Here is a 19,325-nt window from a genome sequence, read left to right as displayed (position 1 = left end):
GACACTGCCGGGCTGGTGGTAGAATCTGATACATGAGACACTGCCGCGGCTTCTTGACTAGATTTACAACAGGATTTGTACACCACAGTCCTGTACCCTACCATTCTTTCCCTGTCTCATTCGAATGTACCTATGCGGAACTCCGCGCAAATAATCCTTGAACATTTGCCACATTTCTGCAGTACGGTTCCATCAGTATTCACTACAGAAAATTATCTTAGCTTATTGTAGGGGTGACTTAACAGTGGATTGAAAAGCTTGAGCATGTAGATATTAAGGAAGTGGATGTGCTGGAGCTTTTGGAAAGCATCAAGTTGGGTAAGTCACCGGGATGGACGGGATGTACCCCAGGATACTCTGGGAAGCGAGGGAGGAGATTGCTGAGCCTCTGGCGATGATCATGGCATCAGCCACGGGGAAGGAAAATGTTCCGGGGGATTGGAATGTTGCGGGTGTTTTTCTCTTATTCAAGAAAGGGAGTAGGGATAGCCCAAGAAATTATAGACCAGTGAGTCTTACTTCAGTGGTTGGTAACTTGATGGAGAATATCCTGAGAGGCAGGATTTATAAACATTTGGAGAGGTATAATATGATTATGAATAGTCAACATGGCTTTGTCAAAGGCAGCTCGTGCCTTACAGCCTGTTTGAATCTTTTGAGGATGTGACTAAACACATTGATGAAGTTAGAGCAGTAGATGTAGCGTATATAGATTTCAGCAAGGCATTTGATAAAGTACCCCTTTGACAAAGCTTATTGAGAAAGGAAGAAGGCATGGGATCCAAGGAGACATTGCTTTGTGGATCCAGAACTGGCTTGCCCACGAAAGGTAAAGAGTGGTTGTAGACAGGTCATATTCTGCATGGAGGTCAGTGACCAGTGGTGTGTCTCAGTGATCTATTCTGGGACCCCTACTCTTCGTGACTTTTATAAATGACCTGGATGAGGAAGTGGAGGGATATGTTATAAATTTGCTGATGACACAAAGGTTGGGGGTGTTGTGGATAGTGTGGAGGGCTGTCAGAGGTTACAGCGGGGCATTGTTAGGATGCAAAACTGGGCTGAGAAGTGGCAGATGAAGTTCAACCCAGATAAGTGTGAGGTGGTTCAATCGGTAGGTCAAATATGATGGCAGAATATAGTATTAATGGTAAGACTCTTGGCAGTGTGGAGGATCAGAGGGATCTTGGGGTCCGAGTCCATAGGACACTCAAAGCTGCTGTGCAGGTTGACTCTGTGGTTAAGAAGGCATACGGTGTATTGGCCTTCATCAATCGTGGGATTGAGTTTAAGAGCCGAGAGGTAATGTTTCAGCTATATAGGACCCTGTCAGACCCCACTTGGCGTACTGTGCTCAGTTCTGGTCGCCTCACTACTAGAAGGATGTGGAAACCATAGGAAAGGTGCAGAGGAGATTTACAAAGATGATGCCTGGATTGGGAAGTATGCCTCATGAGAATAGGTTGAATGATCTCGGCCTTTTCTCCTTGGAGTGACGGAGGATGAGAGGTGACCTGATAGAGGTGTACAAGATGACAAGAGGCATTGATCGTGTGGATAGACAGAGGCCTTTTCCCAGGGCTGAAATGGCTAGCACGAGAGGGCACAGTTTTAAGGTGCTTGGAAGTAGGTACTGAGTAGCTGACAGGGGTAAGTTTTTCACACAGAGGGTGGGGAGTGAGTGGAATGGGCTGCCGGCTATGGTGGTGGAGGCGGATACGATAGAGTCTTTTAAGAGACTCCTGGATAGGTACATTCGAAAAATGGGCGATGGGTAACCCTATGTAATTACTAAAGTAAGGACATGTTCAACACAGCTTTGTGGGTCGAAGGGCTTGTGTTATGCTGCAGGTTTTCTATGTTTCTATGAATAAGTAGCAACATTGTGGGCCGAATGGATAGTTCCTGTGCTCTACTGTTCTTTGTCCTCTAAGGACATTGGTTGCGGCAGAGATGTTTTGCATGGAGCAGGTGGTGGGAAGGACATGGAGAGGACGGGTGACACAATGTGTAGAGGGAGTATGAGGCCATCGTAAGACCACAAGGAATACAGCATCATATTTAGGCCATTCGGTCAATCGATTCTGCTCTATTGATGTATTACTCCTCCCAACCCATTCTCTGGCCTTCTCATCGTAATCTTTCACACCCTGGCTGATCAATAGTCTACTAATTCCGCTTTAAATATACCCTGTGGCCTGGCCAATGTTCCATGATGGGTGTTGTGGGGCAGGGAAGGTGCTCAGGGTGGGCGGTCAAAGGGTGGGTGTGTGGGAGGGAGGAGTCAAGCACATAATTCTACCTCCACCATTGGTAACTGACTCTCCACAGCACCCTCTTCCCAATCCCCCCCCCGGCTCCTCCCACACAACATTACCCACCGTCATACTTCATTGCGGACACGATATTCGACACCTCTCTGGAATCGGAGGATTCCTCAGCGCCGATGTGGACGACATCACGGGTCTGGGAGCCGAAGAGAAGGATGGCGTACCTCACACTCACCTCAAAGCGGCTGATCTATTTGAAGAGGCTGTTGATTAGAGGAGTGCCTGCATTTCCCCTCTCCCCAATATCCTCTCCCTCTCCCATCCCATCCAGCGTCCTCGTCACTTCCTTGTAGGGAGGACGTGGAGGCTTTTAGAGAGGTACAAAAGAGATTTACCAGGATGCTGCCTGGATTAGAAAGCATGTCTTGCGATAGGTTGAGAGTTACTCAATGGTCCAAATTAGACTTTGCCAACGCCCTTTATAACTGCAAAATAATATCCCAACTATTGTAGTCAACACATTGACTGAAAAAGCATTCTGTTTTTACAGTCCTTTATACTCGTGACACCACTTTCAATGAGATATGGATCTGTATTCTGGTCTGCACCATCACACACTGCCATCTGGATTACAGCACGTCCCACCGTGTGTGAGTTCTACCCTGTGATATTCCTACCTTGTGTAAGCCCCACCCAGTGAACGCGCTATCCTTGTAAGCCCCACGCATTGTCAGCCCGACACTGTTTAGGTCCTATTCTATGTAAATCCCACAGTTTGTAACTGCCACCCTGTGTGAATCCCAGCCGGCCTGAGTCCCGCCTTGTGTGAGTCCTGCCCTGCGTGAGTCCCGCCTTGTGTGAGTCCTGCCTTGTGTGAGTCCTGCCCTGCGTGAGTCCTGCCCTGCGTGAGTCCTGCCCTGCGTGAGTCCCGCCTTGTGTGAGTCCTGCCCTGCGTGAGTCCTGCCCTGCGTGAGTCCTGCCCTGCGTGAGTCCTGCCCTGTGAAAGCCCCGCCCTGTGAAAGCCCCGCCCTGTGAAAGCCCCGCCCTGTGAAAGCCCCGCCCTGTGAAAGCCCCGCCCTGTGCAGGTCCTACCATGTCAATGAACTGGCTCAGGGCCTCCTTCGCTGTCTGAAAGTCTTTCCTGGTAATGCTCCCGGAGACATCCAGCAGCACGTAGATGTAAAGCTTCTGATTTTGCGTCAGGATGATCTTCCTGCCCAGCTTATCTGGGAAAAGTGAGAAGTGATTAAGAGGGGCGTTGTAGTGTCCCCCATAAATACTATGACCAATACTGTGTTTAAAGATTAGCGCTATGTGTTACATGTATATCGAGACATACAGTGAAATGCGTCGTTTGTGTTTACAATCAACACAATCCGCGAATGCACGGGGGTGCGGGGTGGGGGGAGCAGCCCACAAGCGACAGCACGCTTCCGGCGCCAACGTCCACGGCCAACAACTTACTAACCCTATAACCCGTAAGCGTTTGGAATGTGGGAGGAAACCGTAGCAGCCGCAGGAAGCGGCATGCTCACTGGGAGAACATGCAAACTCCTCACAGATAGCAGCGGAATTGAACCCCAATCGCTGGCGAGCTGAATGTTACGCTACCGTGGTCATTGTACCAGGTGACGCTCCAAGCTTTTTCCACCTTTGGGGCGTCACGGTAACGGAGCGGTGAATACGACACTACTACAGCTTGGTGTGTCAGACTTCCATTCCATCGTCGCCTGCAAGGAGTTTGTACGTTCTCCTCGTGACCGCGTGGATTTCTTCCGGCTGCCCCGGTTTCCTCCTACAGTCCGAAGTCGAACCGACTACTAGGACAATTGGTCATTGTAAATTGTCCCAGGATTAGGATCCAGTTAAATCGGTGAGTTGCTGGGTGGCACTGCTCGTTGGTCTGGAAGGGCCTATTCTGCGCTGTTTCTCAAATGAAATAAAGTAAATAAATTCCGCAAGGCACCAGTCAGTCGTCCTCACGGACGAGCGCATTCTTATCTACCTGGGAATTATGGACGTGTATTCCCAGATCCCTGTGTTCCATCACACTCCTTTGTGTCTTATCGTTCAGTATGTAAGCCCTACCCTGTAAAATTCCTCCTTCAGGAAATCCGACACCATACACACCCAATAATCTCATCACCACATTACCCACCACCAGAAACACTCCCCAGCCTGCACAATTGAGCACTTGATGTGACACTTGCTGTCACTCAGAGCAGTCCCAGCCTACCTCAGCAGCTCTTGCCAAAGCCGACACCTCTCCCGCCAGAAAGGCCCCACCATCTGCAGGTTCACCTGCAGCTCCCACACCATCTAGGCGCGCAAATATATCAGAATCCATGGATAATTACTGTGACTAACTCTAAACCCCGTCTGGAGGCTGAACCGCGAACGTCGGGTCTACGAGCCCGGGTCAGGAACTGTAGATTGGAGGCCTGATGTTGATCTTGATGATGATAATGTTGGTGATGTTGACTTTGTTGATGTTGATGTTGATATTGTTGATGATGTTGATGTTGTTGATGATGTTGATGTTGCTGATGATGCTGATGTTGTTGATGTTAATGATTATGATGTTGATGTTGTTCATGGCGTTGACGATGTTGATGTTATGTTGATGTTGATGTTGACGTTGTTGTTGACGATATTGATGCAGTTGACGATGTTGATGCTGTTGATGATATTGTTGTTGTTGATTATGTTGATGTTGTTGTGCCTCCACCACATTCTCGGATGTGTTCGTTGTTACATATGTTTCAATGTATGTACTGCACATGGGATAAATACATCTGAATATGAATGTGAGTCTGTGCCTGAAACTGAATTTTCCTACCAAACGATATTCAAGATTCACGAGGGTGACGAGGGATGATCATGCAGGTTTTGTCAAGCTCCCAGAAATGATGCCCAACCGGGGAAGTTGTGAGGTGTCGTCCCTTGGTGGTCTGTGACTATAAGACCATAGGGCATAGCAGCAGAATTAGGCTATTCAGTTTATCGATTTGCACTGCCATTCCAACATCGAGTCTGTTCTGCCATTCATCATGGCTAATATATGTTTTTTCAGCCCAATGCCCTTGCCTTCGCCCCATAACCTTTGATGCCCTTAATCAAGAACCTATCAACCTCCGCTTTAAAATTTCCCAATGACTTGTCACAATACAGGTATACGTCGATGTGGCTGTGCTTTTGTGCCCAGATCTAGAATTGTTTATTTAGTAAAAGGCCCTCCCAGGACAACGAGCAGTACACCTATTTAACTCGAGTCTAATCATGGGACAATTTACAATGATCAAATAACCTACATACCAAGACGATTTTGCAACGAGGGAGGAAACCCACGCGGATCACGGGGGAACGTGTCGGAATTGAACTCCGAGCTGTATTACTGTCGCGTTAACCACCACGCCACCGTGGCAGAAGCCAGGTTGTCGCTCCTGCTCTCAGGCAGCCGGCTGGGAATGTCATGGCTGGAAGGGTGAGTGGGGGTGCCCCGGGCTGCAGAGTGACCGGGTGCCCCGCGGTTACTCACCTGCCTTCACAGCCTCCTCCTTCGACTCGGCCAGCAGGAGGGAGAAGGAGGATGAGAAATGCATCGCCACTTCTTCCGGGAGATCAAAGGAAAATTTGTCTGAATGCGATAGAGAGGAATAGGGGAGGGGGAGGAGGAGGGGTTGAGAGAGTGTTTATGTGAGGGACAGAGTGAGACATAGATCGTCAGTGTGTGCATGTGTGTGTGAGAGAGATTGACAGAGAGAAAGAGAGGGAAGGAGGGAGAGAGAGAGAGAGAACATCAAAGCCAGGAACAGAAGACCGTTCTTCCCCTCTAGCCCATGCTAGCCTTTACTATCGCATGTGTATTACGTCAATCTCAACGCTTCTATCACCTTAATTTCTTCCCCATCAAAAATCCATTAAGAGATGCATGTCTTGAGTAGACTCCAGCATTTAGGGGAGATGGCACAAAGCTGTGTTGGGGTTATGATACACCTGGGTCTAATGCTAGAACTGCCCATTCCTGCTCCCCATCCCAGGCCCTGAAGACCACCACGAGATCATCATGGATTGGTTGACTCCACTCTTAGATAGAATACCACCCTTTTCAGGCCAATTACCACACACCCCCTCATGAGATTAAATCTCATGAAACCAGGACATAGGATCAAATGAGGCCATTTGGCCCTGCTCTGCCATTACATCATGTCTGAACCATTATCCATCACAATCCCATTCCTCTGCCTTCATCCCGTAACCTTTGACACCCTGAACAGTCAAGAACCCATCAACCTCCGCTTTAAATGTACCCAATGGCTTAGACTCCATAACTGTCTGTGAGGAATAACAGACATTCTTCTTCACCTCTGTTTAAAAGGACGTCCCTCTGTTCTGGTCCTCGACTCGCCCACTGTAGAAAACACCCTTTCCATATCCACTCTATCTAGGCCGTTAAATATTCGACGGGTTTCAACGAGATCCCATCTGTGCCCCCTCCCCCAGTCATTCTTCTAAACTCCGGTGAGATCCAAACACCAGCTTTCCTCTGTGGGCAATCATTCGGCCCTGTCGTCCCTCTATTGCATCTGTCAGCAAACCTCCACCAGGAGTTCATTCCTCAGCACTCTCCAGTGCTACTGTCAATGAAGAGGTAGAGGAGACTAAAGACCCATGCCCATTAATTTAGGAACACTTCAACTTCAGTCGTAAAAGCGATGAGGCCACTCTCAGGTGTGAGAAGCAAAAGCGTTCAACCTGATGCAATGAACATTGAATTCTCCACCTTCTCTCCTCTATACCCCACTCTGACTCCCGCCCCATGCTTACCTCTTCGTCTCACCTGCCTATCATCTCCAACTGATCCCTCTCCTCTTCCCCTTTCTCCCATGGTCCACCCTCCTCTCCTATCAATTACCCCTTTATCTGGCCCTCAGCATTTTCCACTTATCATCTCCCAGCTTCTTACTTCATCGATCGCCCCTTCCCCACCACCCATCATCTATCACCTGCTAGGTTGTCTTCCTTTCCCTCCACCAACCTTTTTATTCTGGCTTCTTCCTCCTTCCTTTCCAGTCCCGAAGAAGGGTCTTGGCCCAAAATGCCGCCTGTTCTGTTCCACAAATACCGCCTGACCTGCTGAGTGTTATTCCAGCATTTTCTATGTGTGCTGCTCTGAAAGGTTTCAGAACAGCTTCGTACCCTCTACCATCAGAACCTGAAAGGTCCATTAACCCATGAATGCTTCCTCACTAGTTTGCTCCTTTTTATTGTAAATTACAGCGAACTGCACCGCTGACGTGAAACACTGACACAAGATATGTCAGTGGCAATAAGTCTGATTCTGACTCTCAGTAAACTCTCTTCAGAAAATTTAACTTGCAAACCATTTCTGGCCGCTTCATGCCTCTCTCATTGTCTTACGCTGGCAGCTGGGCTCGGAGCCCGTCCAGACTCCCGACTCCAGGCAGACCCTCACCGGCGAGCCAATCAGAACCAAGTCGTCCTGACATCGGTAATGGACCTTATCGCCCACGCCATAGTTCTTCCCAGATTTGACGCTTCCCGGCGGAATTCCGGGATTTGGGCAGGTATCCGCTGAAAGAGACAAGGGAGTGTGCCAGAATGCAGCACGAGTGGTCAATACACAGAACCAATACACGATGCATTATACAGTATAATCTACAGTACCAAATCAGAACACACTATCTGCTACACAGTACACCAATACACAGCACAACATCCGGTATACAGTGCACCAGTATACAGCACAGTATCCAGTATACAGTGCCCCAATATACAACACACCATCCAGTATACAGTACACCAATACACATCACACTGATCCACAGTACACCATCCAGTATATAGTACACCAATACACAGCACACCGATCCACAGTACATCGTCCAGTATACAGTACAACATCCAGTACACAGTATACAGTCCAGTACACAGTACATCAGTATACAGTACACCAATACACAGCACGCTATCCAGTATACAGTACACCAATACACAGCACACCTTCCAGTATACAGTACATCCAGAACACAGTACACCAGTATACAGTACACCATCCAGTACACAGTACACAGCACACGGATCCACAGCACACCATCCAGTACACAGTACAACATCCTGTATACAGTACACCATCCAGTACACGGTACACCATTCAGTACACAATACACCATCTAGTACACAATACACCATCCAGTACACAGCACACCATCCAGTACACAGCACACCATCCAGTACACAGCACACCAATCCACAGGACACCATCCAGTATACGGTACACTAGTACACAGCAGAGAATTTAGTGTTACTGAACATGACTACACATCACGGAATACCGGTAGCCCGGATTGGCTATTAGGAAGTTCGGTTGACCTCCAAGCACAGTGGATCAACAACAGCAGTCCCTTCTCCGGCTACCACGACTTACTCCCATCATCACAGGCGGTAGTGCTGCCGTTCCAGCGGCCATTGGGCAGGCAGGTCCGGCTGCTCGACCCCAGCAGCTGGTAGCCGTCGTCGCACTCAATGCTGACCATGTCCCCCGGAGCATGCGACCCCCTCCGTGGAAAGAACGACCCGTGTTCGACTGCGGGAGCCGGGCAGCGAAACCCTGGAAATGCAGCGGGGAGGGAGATCAGGAATTGCTGGATAAACCCGCTAGGGAACATGGGATGGAAGTGGGAAGAGGCCAATTTCCCCTGCAACCCATCCCCACCCCTCTCAGCCAGCTCTGTCGCATTCTCGCCCAGCATGGCCCCCCCCCCATGGCCCTCAACACAAAGGAAAACATTTCTCACCCTGCAAACATCTACTCTAGTGGCCATCGAGGAAGCAAGGATAATCGCGAAGGGCGCAGCAGTCTCTTACCTTGGTCCCCATAGCAACCTGAGGTATACCCCGTCCGGCCCCAGAACTTACCTACCCTGATTCTGGCAGCGAACTATCCTGTTCGCTACTTTCCCAACAACGGACAGTGGGTCATCAGTGATCGAAAGAGTCTTTAGCTGACGGCGAGGAATTGAAGCATGCGCAGAAGGAGCTAAAGGACGAGATCAAGGTAGCTAAAGAGGAATTCAGGAGAGACTCGGAGTCAAGATGGAGCTAAACGGTGACTCCTTTGCTTCATTCTTCGGAAACAGCTCCGTTTCCATCTTTAATATATTCATCTTTCCCATTCAGGTTCTTCTGAAGACCCTGACCTAGAGTTACACGCAGACTTTCGTTCTTTGCGGGAATGGGACCCGTTCTCGGGGGTTTCAGGACCGGCCGCTGTTCGGCACGCCAAGCGTTCTGCCCGAGAGGCGGCCGAGGGTTTGGAAACCCAAGATGTCGGGGCTCTGGAGGCGGGCGGTCGAGGGTCAGTGCTCCGGCAGGAGACTCGTGTGTCGTCGGGGAGCCGGAAAATCTTTCGCTGTGGGCCCGAAGACCTTGCGATCTTCGGGCATAGAAACGGATTTTTGAACATCGTAAACCAGCGAGTTGATGTTATGTCTCCCCCTCGCTGTGAAAATGGGGAACACCTTCCTCTCTCTTATTAGGGAGAGAGAGAGAACCTGTGGGTTGCCGAATGCCGGATGAAATGCGATAGTCTTTGGGGTAGCTGCAAGGTCTAGGTCTTTGCTATCGCTTAGCTCACACTTGTGCTCGGTAGCGGGTGCGCTTTTTGCCGGGGGGGGGGAGTTGTGAGGGGGGGTATCGTTGCCTTGCTGTCGCTTACGCGATGGGGGTGGTGGTGTGGTGGGTGAGGCTGGGGGGAACTTTGGGGTGCTCATGTTTAACTGTTGTTCATTCTTTCGGACACTTCTCTGCTTTCGTGGATGTTTGCGAGGAAAAAGCATTTCAGGATGTATATTGTTTACATTTCTCTGATATTAAATTGAACCTTTGAACCTTTGATCTGGTGACAAGTTTGGGCAGACGGTGGGGGGGGGGGGGTGGTGGATAGGGAGCTGGAGAGGCATGAAGAACATCACTGGCTTGAATCAGCCTAGCTGTAGAACCTCAGAATGGAGCTGTGAATGGGTTAGTGATTTAAACCAATTCTTCAATAGGTTTGTCACGTACCCTGTGACGGGTTAAAGAACCAGCAGAGATGGAAACACTTTGGAGTCCAGTATTGCTATTAACTAATGTAATTTATTAGTAGCTGCGCAATACAGTAATATAAATGCAGATAAGCCAAAAAGGTTAGCAATGATTATATATAGGTAAGTGTGGAAATATATATGAAAAAACAAGCTTCTTCAAGTCTCGGGGTAAATAGATACAGTCTTACGATGATGAGTAAAGTTCAGTTCAGTTCGTGGTATTGAGTTGAGTAGTGATGGAGAGAGAGAGGGAGTGATTTGAGTCTTCAGGTGAGCTGATGCCGTCGATCTTCCCGTTGTCCTCCGAAATCCTTTACAAGTCACAGTCTGTGACCACAACAAAGCGGACCGTTCTTCTGTGGTGGAACTATCAACCCAGGCGAGGGGTGGTCACACAAACAACTCCCCACCGGTCACTCCCTTTTCGCACTGCGAGAGACACTGATCGATCCGCCTGATCGGTCCTCCAAAACCCACTTTTTCCGTGGGCACAACAAAGGTCATTTAGTGTCCAAAACCCTGTGTCTGTCCGTTTATCATCTGGCCTTCTATTTATCTCACCGTGCCGAATAACAACTGTCACTCAAACAGCCCCTCCCTTCTCTGTCTGCAAGAATACAGAAGCTGAAACCAGTGTCCTTGTAAAAATGTAAACATGTTGCAGAAAACCCATAACATCATCCAAAGCTGTCTTCGTCTCTCTCTCTCTCTTAAAAATAAGATGTCGGTGTTAAATAACTCTCTCTCCCTCTCTTTTCAAAAGCACAATTCATAGGGGTAATTCAGGACCCCGTCACAGGTTTGAGAATTGTCCCCCTGTTCACACCTGCTCAGCACACCAGTCCAGGTGTAGAGGCACCCAGTGCTCCCTCAGTTTCAACGCCTCCCTTCCTTCCCCCTCCAGTTCAACACATGGATGAACAACGCAGGCTACCACCGTCTACATCACCTTCCCGCCCTGTAGGAACCACTCACACCTTCACATACATCCCGACCTTCACGCTCCGGTCCCCACTTTCCACCAACTCCCCAGTCATCATTGTCTCACCTTCACTACTGAGAGGTGAGAAGGGCTCTGGGAAAAGTCAGACGCGGCGAAGCGCTGGGACCCCAGATGGTGTGAACCCCAAGGACCAGAAGGAGTTTTCTGAGCATCTGTGTGGTGTTCTCCAGCAGTTTCAATCTGAGTCTCAGCCTGGAAAGGGTCCTGGCTGTGTGGAAAATATAATGTATGGTCCCAGTGCCCAAGAAACGCCAACTAAAAGTCTTGAATGACTACCGTCCAGTGGCCCTAACCTCACTCATCATGGCCCTAGAGTGGCTGGTCCTGGCTCACCTCCGACCCCTGGTCAGATCAGCCCTTGATCCCCCGCAGTTTGCCTACCCGGAGCACATTGGAGTTGACAATGCTGTCATCTAGCTGCTCAGCAGAGTCTACTTTCATTTGGATAAGCAGGGCAGCACTGTGAGGATCATGTTGTTTGATTTCTCAGGTGCCTTCAATACCATTGCTGGGGGAAAAGCTCCTTTCAATGCAGGTTGGCATTTCCATTGTCTCCTGGATAATGGACGACCTGACTGGCTTCAGAGCTGCGTGTCAGACATGGCTATAAGCAGCACTGGGGCCCCACAGGGGACTGTATTGTCTCCCTTCCTGTTTACCCTGCACGCCTCAGACTTTAGGTACAACACCGAGTCATGTCTTCTGCAGAAATTCTCTGATTTCTCAACTATAGTTGTGTGTATAAAGGGAGGACGGGAGGATAAATACAGGGCCCTGGTGGAGGACTTTGTTAAATGGTATAAGCTGAATCATCTGCACCTCAACATAAGTAAGACAAGGGAGATGGCGATGGACTTTAGGAAGACTAAGACTGCACTGCACTCTGTTACTATTGATAGTGAGGGTGCGGATGTAGTGAGGACCTACAAGTGCCTCGGGGTGCGCCTGGATGGCAGAGTTGAATGGAGCACCAACACAGAGACTGTGTACAAGAAGATTGTGTACACTCTAGTAATAGATTACGACAACTCCGCTGCTCCAAAGGGCGCTATATGAGGTCATCTCACCTTCGGTATCTGTGCATTTCCAGTGCCACTGTGACACTGCAATTTCCTTTGGGATCAATAAAGTATCTATCAATCAATCAATCAATCAATCTAATGTTTTTCAAAAGCTCCAGCACATTCTCTTTCTTAGCAACAACATGTATCAGCCTGCTTTACCCTGTCTTGGCAAACGTCGAGTTCCCTCCCACTGGAGACCTGAAGGAAAGTATTCATGAAGGACCTCCCCTATCTCCTCCAACTCCAGACATGTTTCCTCTTTTAACCCTGATCGGTTCTACCCTCACTCTAGTCACCTTCCTGTTCTTCACGTATGTGTAGTACTCCTCCACGGGCTTTCCTTAATCCTACTCTCCGATGCTCACTTCTAGCTCTCCTCAGGCCGTTCTTAACCTCCTTCCTGGCAAGCTTGTAACTCTCCAAATCCCTATCTAATCCTTGCTTCCTAAACCTTAGGTAAGCCCTTTTCCTTCCTCTTGGCTCGATGTTCCACATATCCTGTCAACCATGGTCCCTTCACCATAGCAACACAAATACAAACTCGGCAGGCCAGGCAGCAACTACACAAAAGAGTACAGTTGACGTTTCGGGCCAAAACAAATCACTGTTCTTCCCAGGCTCAAGGACAGCTGTTACACGACTGTTGATGACCAGGGTCAAGGACAGCTGTTACAGGACTGTTGTAGAACAGGGTCAAGGACAGCTGTAACACGACTGTTGCTGACCAGGGTCAAGGACAGCTGTTACACGACTGTTGATGACCAGGGTCAAGGACAGCTGTTACAGGACTGTTGATGACCAGGGTCAAGGACAGCTGTTACAGGATTGTTGAAGACCATGCTCAAGAGCAGCTGTTACAGGACTGTTGTAGACCAGGGTCAAGGACAGCTGTTACAGGATTGTTGAGGACCATGCTCAAGGACAGCTGTTACAGGATTGTTGAAGACCATGCTCAAGAGCAGCTGTTACAGGATTGTTGAAGAACATGCTCAAGGACAGCTGTTACAGGACTGTTGTAGACCAGGCTCAAGGACAGCTGTTACACGACTGTTGATGACCAGGGTCAAGGACAGCTGTTACAAGATTGTTAAACCTGCTGGGTCACCCTTAGGCAAGGATTTGTATCTGCTCAGACTCCCCACCCCCCGATCAGGGTCACGAAAAGCCATGGGATCAGGTGGTGGATGGTCATATGAGCAGCCGGTGCATATCACAAGTCCTGGTTATGTGACCAGACAGACAATCAGAGAGGGAGTATTGATAAAGGCGGGGTCATGCGTCTTGTAAAGACACTGCCCAGAAAGAAACAATTGCAAACCACTTCTGTAGAAAAAAAATGCCAAGAACATTCATGGAAAGATCATGATCGCTCACGTCATACGACAAGGCACATATTGATAATTCGGTATAGTTAAAGGGGAGGTTGATAGGTTTTACTTAGTGAAGGCAACAAAGGTCCCGGGGAGAAGGCAAGAGAATGGATTTAAGAGGGATGATAAATCAAACAATGTGGAATGGCAGAGCAGTCTCGATGGGCTGAATGGCCTAATTCAGCTCCGATGTCTTATGAGCTTATGGTCTATATTTAAAATGGAGGTTGATAGGTGCTGGCAATGTCAGAGCCCAGGAGCTGAGGAAAGACAGACCACGACGTAGAAATGGCGATCAGACTTCATTCATACGAATTCCAACATTATCAAAACTAGGACGTTCAATTAAATAATACTAGTATAACCCTCAGGCTCGGCCAGCACGTGTTCGTCTAGGGGAAGACAACTTCTGGCCCCACCAAAACTGAGAAATCTTGGTTGTGTGGATGCTACGTGATGTGTTGCCCGGTTACAAATTCGCACAGCAAATTATCGGACAGTACACCGTATGCAATTAAGTGATTGAACTTTATAAATCTTAATCTGAATATAGGGTTAGTAAAGAAAATAAAGAGGAAAAGGGCCCATTTTAATGCAACAGTCTAAGTGTGTACGTTGGAGCCCACGGATACGGCCATTCATGAAACATCGAGCTCCTCCGAGCGTCGCTGATACTTGGACCCTTGCTCCTACTGAGTCCACTCTATCCGGTGGTCTACCAGCTCTCTCCACACACGTCTTCCTTCTTCATCTCCCGCCGGCAAAAGACCGCGAAAGTCTCTCTTCCAGACCCACAAGAAAGTACAACATCCTTCTCATTGGTTAACACACATTCCAAAGCCCCGTTATCTCTAGTCATAACCAAAAACCTCGCTGCCACCGAGAAACCATTGTATTAGCAGTGAAGCCTTACAGCGCGTTACACTCTGCCCCCACCAAATTCAGTCATGTCCTCATGACTTTGAGATAATTCGCCAACCCTTCCTACAAAACACAAACTTTCAAATCTCTGACTAGCTCTTCCTTCAGTTAGTCCTGACGAAGGGTCTCGGCCCGAAACGTCGACTGTACCTCTTCCTAGAGCTGCTGCCTGGTCTGCTGCGTTCACCAGCAACTTTGATGTGTGTTGCTTGAATTTCCAACATGTGCAGAATTCCTCGTCTCTGAGTAATCTATAGGTCTTTTCCACCCGCAAATGTCGAGAATCATCATGAAGTGACTTCAACGCAATCCTCAGATATTCTTCGGGCAGAACCAGCTGGCAACGCCGAGGTGGGTCCGGCGGTGACGTGACCCAGTCTAATATCTATTTCTTCAACTCCAACCGAGACCATTCTCGTAGTAATGGAGGCACCGATGTCTGTTTCGTCCTCTCCGCCTGAGCCACGTCTCCCTTTTCGACCACCGCCCAAATGGTACCAATGCCCGGATCATCTCGCTGAGCAGCTGCCACTTCTCCAGATCTCAATTCCGGCAGCTGATTTGTCTTCAGAGCAATCAGGAGCTATAGGCTCCTGAACAACAGGAGACAGCGAAGTGGGTAACAGTCAGGAGGGGGAAGGGCAAGACGTAGGTACGAGAGAGTACCCCTGTGGCTGTTCCCCTTAACAATAAGTACTCCTGTTTGAGTACTGTTGGGGGGTGGGGGTGGTGTACGGCCTACCTGGGGGAAGGAACCGTGGTCGCGCCTCTGGCACGGATTCTGGGCCTGTGGCTCAGATGTGTAGGGAAAGGAAGAGGATGGCAGTAGTGACAGGGGACTCTGTAGTTAGGGGGCCAGATAACGATTCTGTGGAGGCAGGAAAGAAACGCGGATGGTAGTTTGCCCCCAGGTGCCAGGATCCGGGATGTTTCTGATCGCGTCCACGATATCTCGAAGTGGGAACGAGAACAGCCAGCCAACGACATAGGTAGGAAAAGGGAGGAGGTCCTGAAAATAAGACTACAGGGATTAGGAAAGAATTTGAGAAGCAGGAGCTCAAAGGTAATCTCGGGATTACTGCCAGTGCCACATGACAGTGAGTATAGGAATAGAATGAGGTGGAGGATAACTGTGTGGCTGAGGGATTGGAGCAGGGGGCAGGGTTTCAGATTTCTGGATCATCAGGAACTCTTCCAGGGCAGGTGTGACCTGTACAAAAAGGAAGGGTTGCACTTGAATCCGAGGGAGACCAATATCCTGGCCGGAAGGTATGCTGAGGCTATTGGGTAGGGTTTAAACTAGAATTGCTGGGGGGTGGGAACCAAACTGAAGTGATGGAGGAATGGGAAGTTGGCTCACAAATAGAGAAGGTTTGGAGACAGTGAGGAAGGGAGGATAGGCTCCCCTTTCCCTTACCCTCCCTCAGAGACATTTATACTGGCAGACTTCAAAAGAAGGCTACTTGTATTTCATAGGATCCCACTCATCCTGGACATCACCTGTTTTCCCCTCTACCTTCTGGGAAGAGATACAGAGCATTAAGGACGAAAACAAAGAGACTCCTTAACAGCTTCTACCCACAAGCAGTGAAATGTATAACACCCCCTTCCCTTCTCCTGCCCCCCTCCTAAGACGGCGGCAGCTAAATGCATCACACTTCCAGGAATGGCAGGTGTGCAATAGTCCTACCCCCCCCACCCCCCCATCCATATATTATTAATTTTGGACTGCACTCCTGAGGTTTTAGAGTTTATTTTATGTATATATTCTTTGTTATGCTGCAAAACGTTGAGCTACTAAACTGTGTTTCATTGCTCCATAACAATGACAATAAAGGTATTCTATTCTATTCTATAGGCAGCTGATAGAGAAGGGACGCGCTCAGTCCGATTGTTTGAAAGGTTTTAATGCGAGGTGTATCATGAATAAAGCGGATGAGCTTAGTGCGTGGATCAGTACTTGGAGCTATGATGTTGTGGCCATTACAGAGACTTGGGTGGTGCAGGGGCAGGAATGGTTACTTAGAGTGCCAGACTTTAGATGTTTCAGAAAGGGCAGGGAGAGAGGCAAAAGAGGTGGGGGCATGGCACTGCTGATCAGATATAGTGTCACAGCTGCAGAAAAGGAGGAAGTCATGGAGGGATTGTCCAGAGAGTCTCTGTGGGTGGAAGTTAGGAACAGGAAGGGTCAATAACTCTACTGGGTGTTTTTTTTTATAGACCACTCAATAGCAACAGGGACATCGAGGAGCAGATAGGGAGACAGATTATGGAAAGGAGTAATAATAGAGTTGTTGTGGTCGGAGATTTTAATTTCCCAAATATTGATTGGCATCTCCCTAGAGTGAGGGGTTTAGATGGGGTGGAATTTGTTAGGTGTGTTCAAGAAGGTTCCTTGACACAATGTGTAGATAAGCCTACAAGAGGAGAGGCTGTACTTGATCTGGTATTGGGAAATGAACCTGGTCAGGTGCCAGGTCTCTCACTCGAAGAGCATTTTGGAGATAGTGATCACAATTCTATCTCCTTTACCACAGCTTTAGAAAAGTCTAAATGGAGTAAGGGAAACAATGAGGCTATCAGGCAGGAAATTGGAAGCATAAACTGGAAAAAGATGTTCGCAGGGAAACGTACCGACGAAATGTGGCAAATTTTCAGGGGATATTTGCTTGGGGTTCTGAGTAGGTACATTCCAATGAGACATGGAAAGGATGGTAGGGTACAAGATCCGTGGTGTACAAAGGCCAATCTGGTCAAGAAGAAAAGAAGAGCTTACAAAAGGCTCAAAAAACTAGGGAATGACATGAATCTAGAAGATTGTAAGGCTGGTAGGAAGGAGCTTAAGAATGAAATTAGGAGAGCCAAAAGGGGTCATGAGAAAGCCTTGGTGGACAGGATTAAGGAAAACCCAAGGCATTCTACAAGTATGTGAAGAGCAAGAGGGTAAGACGCGAGACAATAGGACCAATTAAGTGTGGCAATGGAAAAGTGTGTATGGAAATGGAGGAAATAGTGGAGGTACTTAATGTATACTTTGCTTCAGTACTCACTACGGAAAAGGATTTTGGCGATTGTAGGGATGACCTGCAGTGGACTGAAAAGCTTGAGCATGTAGATATTAAGAAAGAGGATGTTCTGGAGTTTTTGGAAATCATCAAGTTGGATAAGTCACCGGGACCGGACGGGATTTACCCCAGGCTACTGTGGGAAGCGAGAGAGGAGATTGCTGGCAATGATCATTGCACCATCAATGAGGACGGGAGAGGTTCCGGAGGATTGGAGGGTCGCGGATTTTGTTCCCTTGTTCAAGAAAGGGAGTAGGGTTAGCCCAGGAAATTATAGGCCAGTGAGTCTTACTTCAGTGGTTGGTAAATTGATGGAGAAGATCCTGAGGGGCAGGATTTATGAACATTTGGAGATTCATAATATGATTAGGAATAGTCAGCATGGCTTTGTCAAAAGCAGGTCGTGCCTTACAAGCCTGAATGAATTTTTTGAGGATATGACTAAGCACATTGATGATTGTAGAGCCGAAAATGTAGTGTATATGGATTTCAGCAAGGCATTTGATAAGGTACCCCATGCAAGGCTTATTGAGAAAGTAAGGAGGCATGGGATCCAAGGGGACATTGCTTTGTGGATCCAGAACTGGCTTGCCCACAGAAGGCAAAGAGTGGTTGTAGACGGGTCATAACCTGCATGGAGGCCGGTGACCAACGGTCTGCCTCAGGGATCTGTTCTGGGACCCGTACTCTGTGTGATTTTCATAAATGACCTGGATAAGGAGGGATGGGTTAGTAAATTTGCTGATGACACAAAGATTGGGGGTGTCGTGGAAAGTGTGGAGGGCTGTCAGAGGTTGCAACAGAACATTGATAGGATGTAAAACTGGGCTGGAGTTCAAACCAGATAAGTGTGAGGTGGTTCATTTCGGTACGTCATATATGATGGTAGAATATACAAACTAACGGCATAACTCTTGGCAGTGTGGCAGATCAGAGGGATCTTAGGGTCCGAGTCCATAGGACACTCAAAGCTGCTACACAGGTTGATTCTGCGGTTAAGAAAGTATACGGTGCACTGGCCTTCATCAATTGTGGGATTGAGTTTAAGAGCCGAGAGGTAATGTTGCAGCTATATAGGTCCCTGGTCAGACCCCACTTCGAGTACCGTGTTCAATTCTGGTCGCCTCACTACAGGACGGATGTGGAAACCATAGAAAGGGTGCAGAGGAGATTTTCAAAGATGATGCCTGGATTGGAGAGTATGCCTTCTGAGAATAAGTTGAGCAAACTCAGCCCTTTTCTCCTTGGAGTGGTGGAGGATGAGAAGTGACCAGATGGAGGTGTACAAGATGATGAGAGGCATTGATTGTGCGGGTAGTCAGAAGCTTTTCCCCAGGGCTGAAATGGCTAGCACGAGAGGGCATAGTTTTAAGGTGCTTGGAAGTAGGTACAGAGGAGATATCAGGGGTAAGTTTGTTAACGCAGAGAGTGGTGAATGCGTGGAATGGGCTGCCGTCGGCGGTGGTGAAAGCGGAAACGATAGGATCTTTTCAGAGACTCCTGGATGGGTGCATGGAGCTTAGG

At 48.4% G+C, this 19,325-nt stretch overlaps 1 protein-coding gene across 1 annotated transcript in view; it reads right to left on the bottom strand.

Moving 5' to 3' along the window:
• Positions 1-19,325, bottom strand: part of LOC140198488 (complement C2-like) — a 46,283-nt gene that overhangs the window by 24,784 nt on the left and 2,174 nt on the right. The window contains exons 3-7 of the mRNA XM_072259575.1: positions 8,719-8,901; positions 7,692-7,865; positions 5,809-5,907; positions 3,363-3,496; positions 2,382-2,520 (exon numbers count right to left, since the gene is read on the bottom strand). Of these exons, the coding sequence (XP_072115676.1) occupies positions 2,382-2,520; positions 3,363-3,496; positions 5,809-5,907; positions 7,692-7,865; positions 8,719-8,901 (729 nt within the window). The remainder of the gene's footprint in view (positions 1-2,381; positions 2,521-3,362; positions 3,497-5,808; positions 5,908-7,691; positions 7,866-8,718; positions 8,902-19,325) is intronic.

This window comes from Mobula birostris, chromosome 5 (assembly GCF_030028105.1).
Source record: "Mobula birostris isolate sMobBir1 chromosome 5, sMobBir1.hap1, whole genome shotgun sequence".
Classification (NCBI taxonomy): Eukaryota; Metazoa; Chordata; class Chondrichthyes; order Myliobatiformes; family Myliobatidae; genus Mobula; species Mobula birostris.
This window is presented reverse-complemented; position numbering and strand designations above follow the sequence as displayed.